Source organism: Onychostoma macrolepis, chromosome 22, assembly GCF_012432095.1.
Source record: "Onychostoma macrolepis isolate SWU-2019 chromosome 22, ASM1243209v1, whole genome shotgun sequence".
Lineage (NCBI taxonomy): Eukaryota > Metazoa > Chordata > Actinopteri > Cypriniformes > Cyprinidae > Onychostoma > Onychostoma macrolepis.
Window position 1 is genome coordinate 386,191 of NC_081176.1, and position 14,782 is coordinate 400,972.

At 34.8% G+C, this 14,782-nt stretch overlaps 1 protein-coding gene and 1 long non-coding RNA gene across 2 annotated transcripts in view; one reads left to right on the forward strand and one right to left on the reverse strand.

The window, feature by feature from the left end:
- The window catches only part of LOC131531309 (zinc finger protein 239-like), an 11,064-nt gene extending 2,518 nt beyond the window's left edge, over positions 1-8,546 (forward strand). The window contains exon 3 of the mRNA XM_058761999.1: positions 7,630-8,546. Within this exon, the coding sequence (XP_058617982.1) occupies positions 7,630-8,092 (463 nt within the window). The 3' untranslated portion in view covers positions 8,093-8,546. The remainder of the gene's footprint in view (positions 1-7,629) is intronic.
- Positions 8-5,826, reverse strand: LOC131531324 (uncharacterized). Its single transcript, XR_009268639.1, has 3 exons — positions 5,675-5,826; positions 743-973; positions 8-236 (listed from the first exon to the last, which is right to left on the reverse strand). It is a non-coding gene; the product is annotated as an uncharacterized LOC131531324 (long non-coding RNA).
- Positions 8,547-14,782: the final 6,236 nt, after the last annotated feature.

Below are 14,782 nucleotides of genomic sequence, written 5' to 3' on the forward strand. Positions count from 1 at the left end.
TCTCTACAGTGTGGATGCTCATGTGCTCCTTAAGCTTTGATGATTGTGTGAAACTCTTCTCACACTGATCACATGTGAACGGTTTCTCTCCAGTGTGGATCCTCATGTGAACATTGAGATTCTGTTTGTTTGTGAAACTCTTTCCACACTGAGAGCAGGTGAAACTTTTCTTGTCTCTTCTTTTCAGTAAAGAAATACTTTCAGTCGGTGAGTAAGTTTTTTCTCCTCCATTAGACCTGAAATTAAAGTTAAAAGAGGTTACAATATAATTAAATCATTAAAAAATCGGAGAAATGTGAAGTAAAAGCAGACAACAGCTAAACAAATTATAATAATTTTGTTACATTTTTACAAAATAAGATACAATAATCTATATAAAAAATACAGACACTAATCCAGAGTTTCTGTAGTGAGAACTATTACAATTAATAACTATTTTACACTAATTAACTGACCAATATTTTTTTCACTCAACACTGTTACAGCACAATTTTCATTCAATTTCTTTCTTTTTAAAACAAAAGCTTTTTTTTTTTTTTTTTTAACACCCAGGAAGTGACATCATTTCAACATTTAAGTTTCAGTCCCTATTTTGTACCCTGGAGATAGAAAGTCTGGACTTTTTTTCTTCATTTTTTAAAACTCAAAGTATTTTTCTACTATAAACACTAAACCTGATGAACTGCTGATAACTTTAAATGTTTTTCACTCTCATTACTAAGCATCAAGAATAAACACCAACCTGTTTGTTCTTCAGTGTGTTTCATTCTGCAGGGTTCTGGATCTCTCATGTTCTCTCTGTCCTTCAATAAACTCTGTCTCTGCAGATTTCTCTTCTTCCTGATGCTCTGATGCTCGTCCTCACTTGTAGACTGATGGGAATATTCCAGCATTTATTGATGAACTGCAGTGGGAGGAGCTTCACTGAAGGTGTGATTGTTGTGGGAGGAGCTTCACTGAAGGAGGAGCAGATCTGCCAAAATTAAAGATAAATCAGTTATTACACATTATTTGTGTAATAATTTACACATTTTAAATATTAATGCATCTATCCATCTAGTGAATTAACTATTAAGTTAATTAACCACAAAGTGTCTTATACTGATTTACAACTTATATCTCTCTTTATTTTCTAAAAATTGCATCTACTTATTTAAATTCTTAAACATAGAAATATAATTTTACAAATTTTCAAGGTACAAATAAACTGCCAGTTGAGTTTAACTAAAAAATTGTTTTTGTTTTAGTTTTAACATTTTTCTGGGGCATTTTTGGGGATATTTGGGAAATGAATAAAAAAATGGTTTCATTGTAAATGAAACCCTTTGAACTACAAAATATGAGTGTAATTCTTTATAAATAACATTATATATGGTTCAAATATTACAATAAACACTAAAAAAAAAAAAACATAGGCACTTTTTTATTTATTTATTTATTTTATATATATATATATATATATTTTAATTCTGTTATTTAATTCTGATTCAGGATCTATTTGGTCCCGCTCTTTGCAGCTTACTTTGTTTGATCATAAATGAAGCGAGTGAAATTGTCCTATTTTGCATCTACAAGTGTCATTTTGAGTTTCCTTTGCAAAAACAGGCTATATAAAACACATTACACCCAGAATCCTATTTTACTATGTGCCATAAACACTTTTCTTGATTATTGATTGAATTATGTTTCATTTTTATGCTTTTTTATGTAGTAACATACAAAATAGCATAAACGAATTGGACCAAATTTCAATTATCAGTTTTATTATTTCAGGAGACACAAGACTGTATAAATTTTAAAATATATCGTCTATCACAATCTAAAATAGAATCCACATCCTCCAGCTTTATATCATTCCATTTATGTGCATTCTGTATTGGTCTACTGTTTGGAGCATCAGCTCACCTCTTCACCTGTGCCCCACTTCACCTGCCTCCATAATCTGTTGCCCCCTGGACACAAGCTAATAGCCCCTCCGTGCTGCCTCAGCTGCCTGTCACTGCTCTCTGTTCATCCACACTGCACTGTAATAATCTATGTATATTTACTGTATATTCACCAAAATGCAACCTGTACTGTAATTTTTATCCATATAGAGTTCATCAGACTGTTAGCTGTGCTGCTGAAAGAAACAATAGAACCCTGCCCAAAACACAACAGAAAATGTAATGGATTTAATGGTTATAATGGGAATTGTATTGGTTTTAATGGAAACTATAGTGGTGTCTACTGGTAAAGCACTTGAAAAGCATTGATTTTGAGCTAGACTGCTGGAAAGTTACTGCTAATAAATTCGGTGATCATTTCCTCACCTTCATGTCATTCCAAACCTGTATGACTTACTTTCTTCTGTTGAACGCAAAATAAGATTTTGTAAAATGTTACCAAACCATTTTGGTTACCCTTGATTTCTACTGTATGGACAAAAATTTCTTGAATTTCTCAAATTATGTTCCACAGAAGAAATAAATTCATACAGGTTTGGAATGACATGATGTTGAGTAAATGATGACAATTTTCATTTTTGGGTGAATCTCCCTTTAAGAACTTTATTATTTGTAAATAATAAACACCTAATTTATATACAGTCAAGCCCAAAAATATCAGCACCCTTGGTAAATATGATCAAAGAAGGCTGTGAAAATTAATCTGTTGTTAATCCTTTTAATCTTTTATATAAAACATTCACAAAAATCTAACCTTTCATTGGATAAAAAGAATTTAAAATGGGGGGAAATATCATTATGAAATAAATGTTTAAATGCCCAAAGGCAATCATAATATTATGATTATATTATGATTGCCTTTGGGTCTTTCCATATGTTTTTACAACATATGGTCTTTCCATATGTTTTTATGATTATATTATGATTGCCTTTGGGTCTTTCCATATGTTTTGATCTACGGTTGGTTTCGCCTCGCGGTGATGACGTCATCAGTCGCGCGCGCGCTTCAGTGTGGAGTTTGTGAGGTAAACAGTTCAGCTATTTCACTTAATTGTAAAATACACTTTACACCGTTTGTTTGAGCAGTATTTTTACAGAATCGTAACTGAATTATTTTCATCAGGTTTGGTGCTATGTGTGTGTCTGCTAACACTTATATTTAAAGAGTTTTATTATTTAAATTGATTGTCAGCGTAAATTGACAATTGTCTGTTTCTCTTCGCATAGAAAACGGTAAGTTGTAGGGAAATACTTTGATGTTATGAATGTAAATACAATTCGAACTACAGATTAATATCATATGTTTGATAAAAATGGGTTTCTACAGCAAATATTCAGCATAAAGTGAAATTATGTGCTGCTGATCCTGAATGGCTTGTTTAATGAGTGTTTATAGTCTGAAGCTCATCAATATTATCAGCTGCTGAAAATCCTCTTTATTTCATGTCAATAGATCCTGTTTTCACCTCATTCATTATGCTGATGACTTTGGATCTGTTAATTGCCGCATTAAGCTCATTTTATTGCTGTTAAGACAAGAAAACAACATGATCAGCTTTTGTGACATTACAAGATATAACTTAAGTATCACAACAGCATATGTTCATTAATCTCTGATAAACCATGTTTCATATAAAAACAAAACTAAAACATTTAAAAACAAATTAAGTTAAAATCAATTCATTGATGGTTCATTTGTACCTTGCAAATTTGTAAAATTATATTTCTATTTGTGTTTATTCTTTCACTTTTTAAAATTCTTACATTGTTTATATTTGGTGTCTTTTAATTGTATGTGTTTTTTCCCTATATTTCTGTGCCTGTATATTAATGAGAGAAAAGATAATAGATGGATTTATTGATTTATTTTATTTTATTTCAGCCTACAAGTACAAGCGGCAAAGCATCAGGAAGAAGTGAAATCTGCAGAGACAGAGTTTATTGAAGGACAGAGAGAACATGAGAGATCCTGAACCCTGCAGAATGAAACACACTGAAGAACAAACAGGTTGGTGTTTAAGCCCAATTTATTCTTCTGCATCAGACCTACGCAGTAAGAGGTATCTGACATAATATGACATAACATTGATCTTTTATATGAAGTCTTCAGAGCCATAGGCTATAATATGTTGTTTTTAGATAAATTGCTCAGAGGGGTCTATTCTGTCATCAGCATGTGTGTGTCGAGCAGAGGCTGACATTTTTTCGGGAATCCCGCGGGACGGGAAACAAAATTGCTACGAATCACGTGATTGGGACGGGACAGGAAAAAAATGTCAGCGGGAGTGGGTGGGACCGGGAATAGTAATGATACCCAACTTTATACAGAATTATACCTTTTATATAAATAAACTATAAACTGTATATTTTAATTCTGAACTCAATTCTAGTTGCCCTGTCTCTTTATGCTCTTTTCCTCCTGTTTGCTTTGGTGTGGTTGGTTAAGTGAATGACGCAGTCCATGACGGACAGATTGTTAACGGCTGGTCTATGTGGTAATACAGTACTCGGGGCAGGACATCCAAACGCTCACCTATCATTCATCGACCTCAAATATGGCTTTTCATCTGAAAGATGTATGAAGTAGCAACTTTACATGGCCGCTCAATATGATGTTAATCTAGAGAAATGTGCGCTATTGAAGAGTCTGTGTGTAGAGTGGAAGCTGAATAGCGCGCTCGCTGCAGGACAGGCGCTCACTTGCTCTTAAAATCTCTGTAATTTTTGGTCATACAGATAAAAGTAGCCTATACATCCTTCGAATCTGTAAAGACTCTACGTTTATTTGTGTGCACTCAGAATAACAACGAAACGCTTCTGTAAAGTAATTAAAGCAAACAGGATGCGCTTCTGCCGTCTAGGTCTCTGTGAACTTGAGCAAGAAACTTAAAAACTCTGTGTATGAAAAATATATCTATAGAGAGTGAAATGTCTACTTTCAAATGAAAAAAATAGTTCAAATAGAACTATTTGAATAGATAATTCAAATAGAAAACGTGTGTGTTAGCATGGATGATTTACATGAAATTTTATGTGTGTGCAATGCACACTGTGCATTGTTTAAGCTGGCTTTCAGTTCAACATAATAACAAAAAAAATACATTTTGGATTTTTATTCAACTAAGGTGGGTACGCTGTGATCTGTACTATATTTTTACTGTAACTGACAGATTCCGGCTAAAAAAAAAAACACAACACGGGAGTGGAACGGGATGGGATTTTCCCCCAGTTTTTTCGTGGGATTGTGACAGGACGAGATTTTTTTTTTTTTTTTTTTGTGGGAGTGGGACGGGAGAGGTTTGAAAATCCACTCCCGTGTCACCCTCTAGTGTCGAGCATGCATGTACAGATAGCCAAACAGTGCAAGGAGATGATCAGCTTCAATGACCACTCAGATGATCGAGTAAATTTTGTCTTTACTTTTTCTTGAGTGCAATCATGCAGTTCAATCTCCGTTACATTCTTTTGTGAAACTGCAAAATAAATACAACAAATGCTTACTTAAATAAAACCAAACAAAATATAGCGACTCGTTATACAATGTTTACATCTACATTGGTAAACTGCAGTAAAGTTAGTTATGCCGATCATTTGAATGTGGATATAATGCACGTGAAACGCTAGCATGCTTCCAACATATATAACTCTTAACACATTTTTTTTGTTGCTGATTTTAACAAATTCAAACACAAAGTATAAAAAATAATGAATATAAACGATAGACTTACAAGCAAAGCTTCTTAGGGGTTTTACACAACAGATTGAAAGAAGATGAAAGAAACATGCAATCTCTCTGCTGCAAAATGGCCGCTGTGCTTTGTGTGCTTTTACACTATGAAGTATAACAAACAAATGCTGCGTCCCAATGTGCCTACTTATACTACGCCCTTAAAGTATGTACTCTTTTGGTGAAGAAAAAGTACACACTTTTGAGTGTGTAGTAGTCAACATTTAACATTTAACCATTTTTCCAGGTTAAATGTTGATTATTAGTAACTCAAACCCCTTTTTGTAAACCTCTCTACCTAATGGTCGATCGCGCACATCCGCCACGTTTGTAGTTTTTCTAACGCGTTTTATTCGTGTTTGTAGTTCTGGACCGAATCCTTCGCCAAAGCGCAATGGATTGTGGGCAATTTTAGCCATTAGAGTGTGCACGGATTCACAGTTCAAAAATCGACCTGAAATAGTAGACCATCCAGGGACTTTTGACATACTCTTTTCAACATAGTTTGCTTTGGGACACATTTATTGTAATCTCACATACTATTTAGGATGGATAGTATGATCATTGGGACGCAGGGAAAGTTTTATCAAACTGGATTTTAACTCCACCTATGTCAACCAGCGCCCTCCAGTGGAGAGGAAGAAGTAATGTTAGACATGGCATAATAGGGTTTGACCAACCAGTTGTTGGACAGAGGTTATTTATACATACAAATCATCCAAGCACCCGGTTTCTAGCCATTTCTAATGAAAATTTGATTAACATTGCTAAATATTATTAAACTGGAAAGAAATTAAAGGTTCATCTTTCATTGTCAATAGAATTCCAGGTGCAGTTTCCTCTCAGCCAATTAGATTTCACATAGTATTTTTATCGGTCAGTCGTGGAAGTCTGATTGGTTAAAGCTTTACTTATATAGCACCTTTTAAAACAAAAGCTTTGTCTTTACAAAGTGCTTTACAGGGAGATGCATGTGTTCATTCACAGAAAAGAACAAAATAAAAACATAAAAGTGATAAAGTAAAACAAAGTACAATAAGCAGTGTATATTAAAACAAAAATGCAGCAATAAAAAATCAAGGAAAGGCCCTCGTAAACAAATCAAAGTTTTGACATATTTTTTAAAAGTGCATAATGATAACTTTTGACAATGTTTAATTCGGTTGCAAAAATAAATAATCTTTAGCGCAAGAGCACAGAGAGATTTGCGAGTGTAAAGGACACAGTTTGAGCGCACAAACTTGAGCGAGAGGAGAGTTTAACGATTGCAACGGACGTTGTGCGAGAGCAAAGGAAATCCGCATGCGAGTGGAGAGAGTTGAGCTTGCACACTATATTAATCTACTTTCACGCTACAATAATGCGCTCTCAACATTCATTATATCTGGTCAAGTTTCATACATTTCTGTAAGTTACAACAAATGTGAATGTCACTAAATATGCACACACTCACATCGCTGAAGCTCACTGATGCCGTCTTGTGCACCTAACCCATGATCAAACATTGAATAGTTTTCACTACAGAAACATGGGTTTGTGCCCATATTTTTAATATAAATCATTGTACCCCATCTCATAAAAAATATTGTAATTTTGCGTAGTCTGCTTTCACTTACATTTCTCTGATTTATTTTAGGATTTATTTATATTGTAACATTTTGAAACTCTTTCATAACACTTTATATTGTAACACTTTCATTTCAGATTTGATGGAGGAGAATGAGGCGAGTGAAGCGCAGAAACATCATCATGGCAAAACTAGCAAAAAATCTCACTCACAGACTGAAAGAGTTTCTTTACTGAAAAGAAGAGACAAGAAAATTTTCACCTGCACTCAGTGTGGAAAGAGTTTGTCAAGCAAGAAGAGTCTCAATGTTCACATGAGGATCCACACTGGAGAGAAACCATTCACATGTGATCAGTGCGGGATGAGTTTCACACAATCTCTCTTCAGAGATCAAACCTTCAGAGACACATGAGCATCCACACTGGAGAGAAACCACATGAATGTGATCAATGTGGCAAAACATTTTTGTGGGCTTCAAGCCTGAAGGAGCACCTGAAAGTTCATTCAGAGGAGAAACCACATTCATGTTCTTTATGTGGAGAGAGTTTTTCACGGCTGAAGAATTTAAAAGTACATCAGAAAATACACACTGGTGAAAAAGCTCATATGTGCTTTGAGTGTGAGAAAACTTTTATTAGAGCTGATCAATTGAAACGGCACCAGAGGATCCACACTGGAGAGAAACCTTACAAGTGTTCACACTGCGACAAGAGATTCAGTCAGACAAGAAATCTGAAAAGACATGAGAGTAGCCACACTCGAGAGAAACTGTATCACTGCACTGCATGCGGGAAGAGTTTCTGTCATTCATCAGCTTTATGTAGTCATACAAAATACAAACACAGTAAGTAGATCATAGATCCAGCACTTTTAAGTCTGAGGTTTCAACCTCGCTAAACGTGACACTCTAATGCAGTGGTTCCCAAACCTGTCCTGGACGCCCTGCACCTTTTGTATGTCTCCCTTTTCTAACACACCTGATTCCACTCATCAGCTCGTTAGTAGAGACTGCAAGAACTAAATCGGGTGTTCTGAGATTCAGATCACCTCAAAGATGGAATTTCTCCCCAAGGAACGATATCTAAAGTTTTATTCTTGTATACAACTTTGCTTTATAACATAAATTAAATTATTATGCTATATTCCAAGATTAATTTTATGTTCATAATGTTTTTCTAATGCTTATTTGTAGAAGGTTTTTTTTTTTTTTTTTTGTGCACAAAGGAATCAATAAGAGGAATCAATTTTAATTTTATAAAAAGTAGACTATTCCTGACCTTAACCCTTAACATTTTGTCCATTTTAGTTTAGTTTTTTTTGATAGTTTTGCCTATGTTAATGCTAACTGCATAAATCTTGGCTCAGGTGTGTATTTTTATTGGAACTTTAATATTCCACCCTCATTTCCTTTAATAAATCTATTTTACACTATGTACGAAAAAATACTTCCTCTCAGCGCCTTTTGGACAAAAATGTCCACATTGAAACTTACTCATTGAAATGAGATAAAAATAGCTTACAGGGGTAGAAATTGTGAAGGATTTTAAGATTAATTTATTTAACCTTGTTTGGTATCACAAAATGATTACACTGTAAGCCCGTACAAGTTGATTGAACTTATGGAATTTATGGAAACTCTTTGCCCTAAAAAAGTTGATTTTGTCTTTTTGATCGAACAAGACATGTCAAGTTCTTTACATTGGAAAGTGTTAGTTCATTGAACTAACTATGTGTTACAATAACTAAAATTTACCAGTTAAGGTAACTCAAAAAATTGCACTAAAGTTAACTTTTAGTAGACCAAATTGCATTTTTAATATAACAATTTATTTAGTTTAATTTGACTGATTTCTCTGCTGATTTATTATTCTTTAAGTTACAGCTGCACAATAAACAAGGACAAAAATACAAACAACGAGGATTTTGTTTTATAATTCAGTTTATTTTAATTCATTTTACAAAATCCATTTAACAAATTTCATCTAACTTTAGGTATGTTGAGATTTTGTCTAATAAAACAAAGATAAAATGTATGTGTTTAATGTATTGCTCATTAATCAAGAAGCAAGGCATAAGTCAATCCAAAAACAAGAACAAATGGCGTGAGGAGGTTCTCTAAACCGTCCTTCCCAAGATTACCCTCTGAGACGATTCCTTGCAGGGGCTAGATCAGGGCTCCTCAAATCTTGACCTCGAGAGCCACTTTCCTGCAGAGTTTAGCTGTAACCCTAATCAAACACACCTGAGCATGCTAATCAATGTCTTCAGGATCATTAGAAAATCACAGACAGGTGAGTTTGATCAGGGTTGGAGCTAAACTCTGCAGTGGACTGGACCTCCAGGGTAAGATTTGAGGAACCCTGGGCTAGATGGAGGAGAAATGCTGTGCAACATCTTCGCTTTCTCGGATTCCAACTGGAACGTTTTGGTGTGACTCCTCATCATCAGAAGCCTGGACATGAAGGAAATTAATAAAACAAATTTTAGCTAAAAACTATGTTATGACCCCTTTAGTTTACATCATTTAAAACAGAAAGAAAAATCAACAATACTTACAAAGCATGCTTTGAAGAACTTCATGAAGTTCTTTAAAGAAGGGTGATCAGGTATGGATGGAATCACTCTTAACAGTAAGTATTTCACTCTTGTCTGTGTTGATTAGGAGGCCTGAAGCCTTTGAAAAAAGATCCAGTCCTTTCAAAACATTCAGAACCTGATTTTCATCTTTAAGAAAAATACATGTGTCATCTGCTAGCTGAGATGTTAAAATAACATTATCACCTATTCTTATACCCTCTACATTGATACAATTTACCAGGGGTGTGGACTCGAGTCACATGACTCGAGACTTGACTCGGACTCGAGTCCCAAATTTGATGACTTGCGACTCGACTTGACATAATTAAAGAAGACTTGAGACTCGACTTAGACTTTGACAGCAATGACTCCAGAGTTGACTTGGACTTGAGCCCTGTGACTCGGAAAGACTTGATCAGATCAGCGTCGTTATCACTCTAGACGGTGCAGCGTGCTTGCGCTTGACTGGCAATAAGCCAGAGACTGCGTTCAGGGAGCGCTTGATATACAGTATATGCTAGTATAAATTAATGGAGTAATTGTAGAATTTACGACAAAAGAACCGAGATATGGAAAAAAATAATAATAATAACATGATTCGTCTAGTAGCTATTTCCGCTCGTGAAAAGCGCTGCCCTGCCCATTTGATCGCCGCTCGTGTATGAAATACGTTAATGTCTGTGTGCATGTGTGTAAAACAACAAACTGATGATTTATATATAATCATTTGTAATTGTGTTGTGATTAATTGTGGCTATAACTCACCATTATGTCTAACAACTCAAATATGTCATTCTCTTTCCTTAAAAACACTTAAAGGGTTATTTCACCCAAAAATGAAAATTAGCCTGTGTTTTACTCACCCTCAAGCCATCCTAGCCTTTCTTCTTTCAGACGAATCCGATTGGAGTTATATTAAAAATTGTTCTGGCACTTCTCTATCATTGTAGTGGGCGGGTGTTTCCCTTTAACAGTCCAAAACACGTTAAATAAAGTGTGCGCAAACGTAATAAAACTGCCTCACACAGCTCCGGAGGGTGAATCAAAGCCTCCTGTAGCAAATCCATGTGTTTTGTAAGAAAAATATCCATATTTCAAACTTCATAAATTGTGAAGGATTTTAAGATTAATTTATTTAACCTTGTTTGGTATCACAAAATTATTACACTGTAAGCCCGTACAAGTTGATTGAACTTATGGAATTTATGGAAACTCTTTGCCCTAAAAAGTTGATTTTGTCTTTTGATCGAACAAGACATGTCAAGTTCTTTATGTGGAGAGAGTTTTTCACGGCTGAAGAATTTAAAAGTACATCAGAAAATACACACTGGTGAAAAAGCTCATATGTGCTTTGAGTGTGAGAAAACTTTTATTAGAGCTGATCAATTGAAACGGCACCAGAGGATCCACACTGGAGAGAAACCTTACAAGTGTTCACACTGCGACAAGAGATTCAGTCAGACAAGAAATCTGAAAAGACATGAGAGTAGCCACACTCGAGAGAAACTGTATCACTGCACTGCATGCGGGAAGAGTTTCTGTCATTCATCAGCTTTATGTAGTCATACAAAATACAAACACAGTAAGTAGATCATAGATCCAGCACTTTTAAGTCTGAGGTTTCAACCTCGCTAAACGTGACACTCTAATGCAGTGGTTCCCAAACCTGTCCTGGACGCCCTGCACCTTTTGTATGTCTCCCTTTTCTAACACACCTGATTCCACTCATCAGCTCGTTAGTAGAGACTGCAAGAACTAAATCGGGTGTTCTGAGATTCAGATCACCTCAAAGATGGAATTTCTCCCAAGGAACGATATCTAAAGTTTTATTCTTGTATACAACTTTGCTTTATAACATAAATTAAATTATTATGCTATATTCCAAGATTAATTTTATGTTCATAATGTTTTTCTAATGCTTATTTGTAGAAGGTTTTTTTTTTTTTTTGTGCACAAAGGAATCAATAAGAGGAATCAATTTTAATTTTATAAAAAGTAGACTATTCCTGACCTTAACCCTTAACATTTTGTCCATTTTAGTTTAGTTTTTTTTGATAGTTTTGCCTATGTTAATGCTAACTGCATAAATCTTGGCTCAGGTGTGTATTTTTATTGGAACTTTAATATTCCACCCTCATTTCCTTTAATAAATCTATTTTACACTATGTACGAAAAAATACTTCCTCTCAGCGCCTTTTGGACAAAAATGTCCACATTGAAACTTACTCATTGAAATGAGATAAAAATAGCTTACAGGGGTAGAAATTGTGAAGGATTTTAAGATTAATTTATTTAACCTTGTTTGGTATCACAAAATGATTACACTGTAAGCCCGTACAAGTTGATTGAACTTATGGAATTTATGGAAACTCTTTGCCCTAAAAAAGTTGATTTTGTCTTTTTGATCGAACAAGACATGTCAAGTTCTTTACATTGGAAAGTGTTAGTTCATTGAACTAACTATGTGTTACAATAACTAAAATTTACCAGTTAAGGTAACTCAAAAAATTGCACTAAAGTTAACTTTTAGTAGACCAAATTGCATTTTTAATATAACAATTTATTTAGTTTAATTTGACTGATTTCTCTGCTGATTTATTATTCTTTAAGTTACAGCTGCACAATAAACAAGGACAAAAATACAAACAACGAGGATTTTGTTTTATAATTCAGTTTATTTTAATTCATTTTACAAAATCCATTTAACAAATTTCATCTAACTTTAGGTATGTTGAGATTTTGTCTAATAAAACAAAGATAAAATGTATGTGTTTAATGTATTGCTCATTAATCAAGAAGCAAGGCATAAGTCAATCCAAAAACAAGAACAAATGGCGTGAGGGAGGTTCTCTAAACCGTCCTTCCCAAGATTACCCTCTGAGACGATTCCTTGCAGGGGCTAGATCAGGGCTCCTCAAATCTTGACCTCGAGAGCCACTTTCCTGCAGAGTTTAGCTGTAACCCTAATCAAACACACCTGAGCATGCTAATCAATGTCTTCAGGATCATTAGAAAATCACAGACAGGTGAGTTTGATCAGGGTTGGAGCTAAACTCTGCAGTGGACTGGACCTCCAGGGTAAGATTTGAGGAACCCTGGGCTAGATGGAGGAGAAATGCTGTGCAACATCTTCGCTTTCTCGGATTCCAACTGGAACGTTTTGGTGTGACTCCTCATCATCAGAAGCCTGGACATGAAGGAAATTAATAAAACAAATTTTAGCTAAAAACTATGTTATGACCCCTTTAGTTTACATCATTTAAAACAGAAAGAAAAATCAACAATACTTACAAAGCATGCTTTGAAGAACTTCATGAAGTTCTTTAAAGAAGGGTGATCAGGTATGGATGGAATCACTCTTAACAGTAAGTATTTCACTCTTGTCTGTGTTGATTAGGAGGCCTGAAGCCTTTGAAAAAAGATCCAGTCCTTTCAAAACATTCAGAACCTGATTTTCATCTTTAAGAAAAATACATGTGTCATCTGCTAGCTGAGATGTTAAAATAACATTATCACCTATTCTTATACCCTCTACATTGATACAATTTACCAGGGGTGTGGACTCGAGTCACATGACTCGAGACTTGACTCGGACTCGAGTCCCAAATTTGATGACTTGCGACTCGACTTGACATAATTAAAGAAGACTTGAGACTCGACTTAGACTTTGACAGCAATGACTCCAGAGTTGACTTGGACTTGAGCCCTGTGACTCGGAAAGACTTGATCAGATCAGCGTCGTTATCACTCTAGACGGGTGCAGCGTGCTTGCGCTTGACTGGCAATAAGCCAGAGACTGCGTTCAGGGAGCGCTTGATATACAGTATATGCTAGTATAAATTAATGGAGTAATTGTAGAATTTACGACAAAAGAACCGAGATATGGAAAAAAATAATAATAATAACATGATTCGTCTAGTAGCTATTTCCGCTCGTGAAAAGCGCTGCCCTGCCCATTTGATCGCCGCTCGTGTATGAAATACGTTAATGTCTGTGTGCATGTGTGTAAAACAACAAACTGATGATTTATATATAATCATTTGTAATTGTGTTGTGATTAATTGTGGCTATAACTCACCATTATGTCTAACAACTCAAATATGTCATTCTCTTTCCTTAAAAACACTTAAAGGGTTATTTCACCCAAAAATGAAAATTAGCCTGTGTTTTACTCACCCTCAAGCCATCCTAGCCTTTCTTCTTTCAGACGAATCCGATTGGAGTTATATTAAAAATTGTTCTGGCACTTCTCTATCATTGTAGTGGGCGGGTGTTTCCCTTTAACAGTCCAAAACACGTTAAATAAAGTGTGCGCAAACGTAATAAAACTGCCTCACACAGCTCCGGAGGGTGAATCAAAGCCTCCTGTAGCAAATCCATGTGTTTTTGTAAGAAAAATATCCATATTTCAAACTTCATAAACACGTTTCTATCACTTCCGCTATTTTTTTATTTTTATTTATAGAGTACAAAATCTGAGTACAACAAAATGGCCTTAATTAGTATACAAAAAATAATATGGTATGGAAGGCTCAACACAATAGAACCATATTAATTCCAGATCATCTTTGAAATCATATTACAAAATATTCCAAAAAACATAGTAAAATATAAAAATAAGAAACAAAAAACAAGAAGGAAAAGAAAATAATAATAAAAAATTTTCAAGGAGTGTCAAACTCAGTTCCTGGAGGGAAGGAGCCCTGCAGAGTTTAGATGCAACCCTAATTAAACACACCTTATCCAACTAATCAAGTCATTTAGGCTTATTTGAAAACTGCATGGTTTGCGTGTTGGAACACAACTCTGCAGGGCTTTAACTGAGTTTGACACATCTGCTCTAAACAATGTAATGACATGGGAAAAAATACTAAATTCACAAAGCTTTTTTTCTGAGTATCAAGAGGATATTTCATGATTTTAAGTGTAAATAAAATGATGAAATTATCCATTAATGCTGCAAGA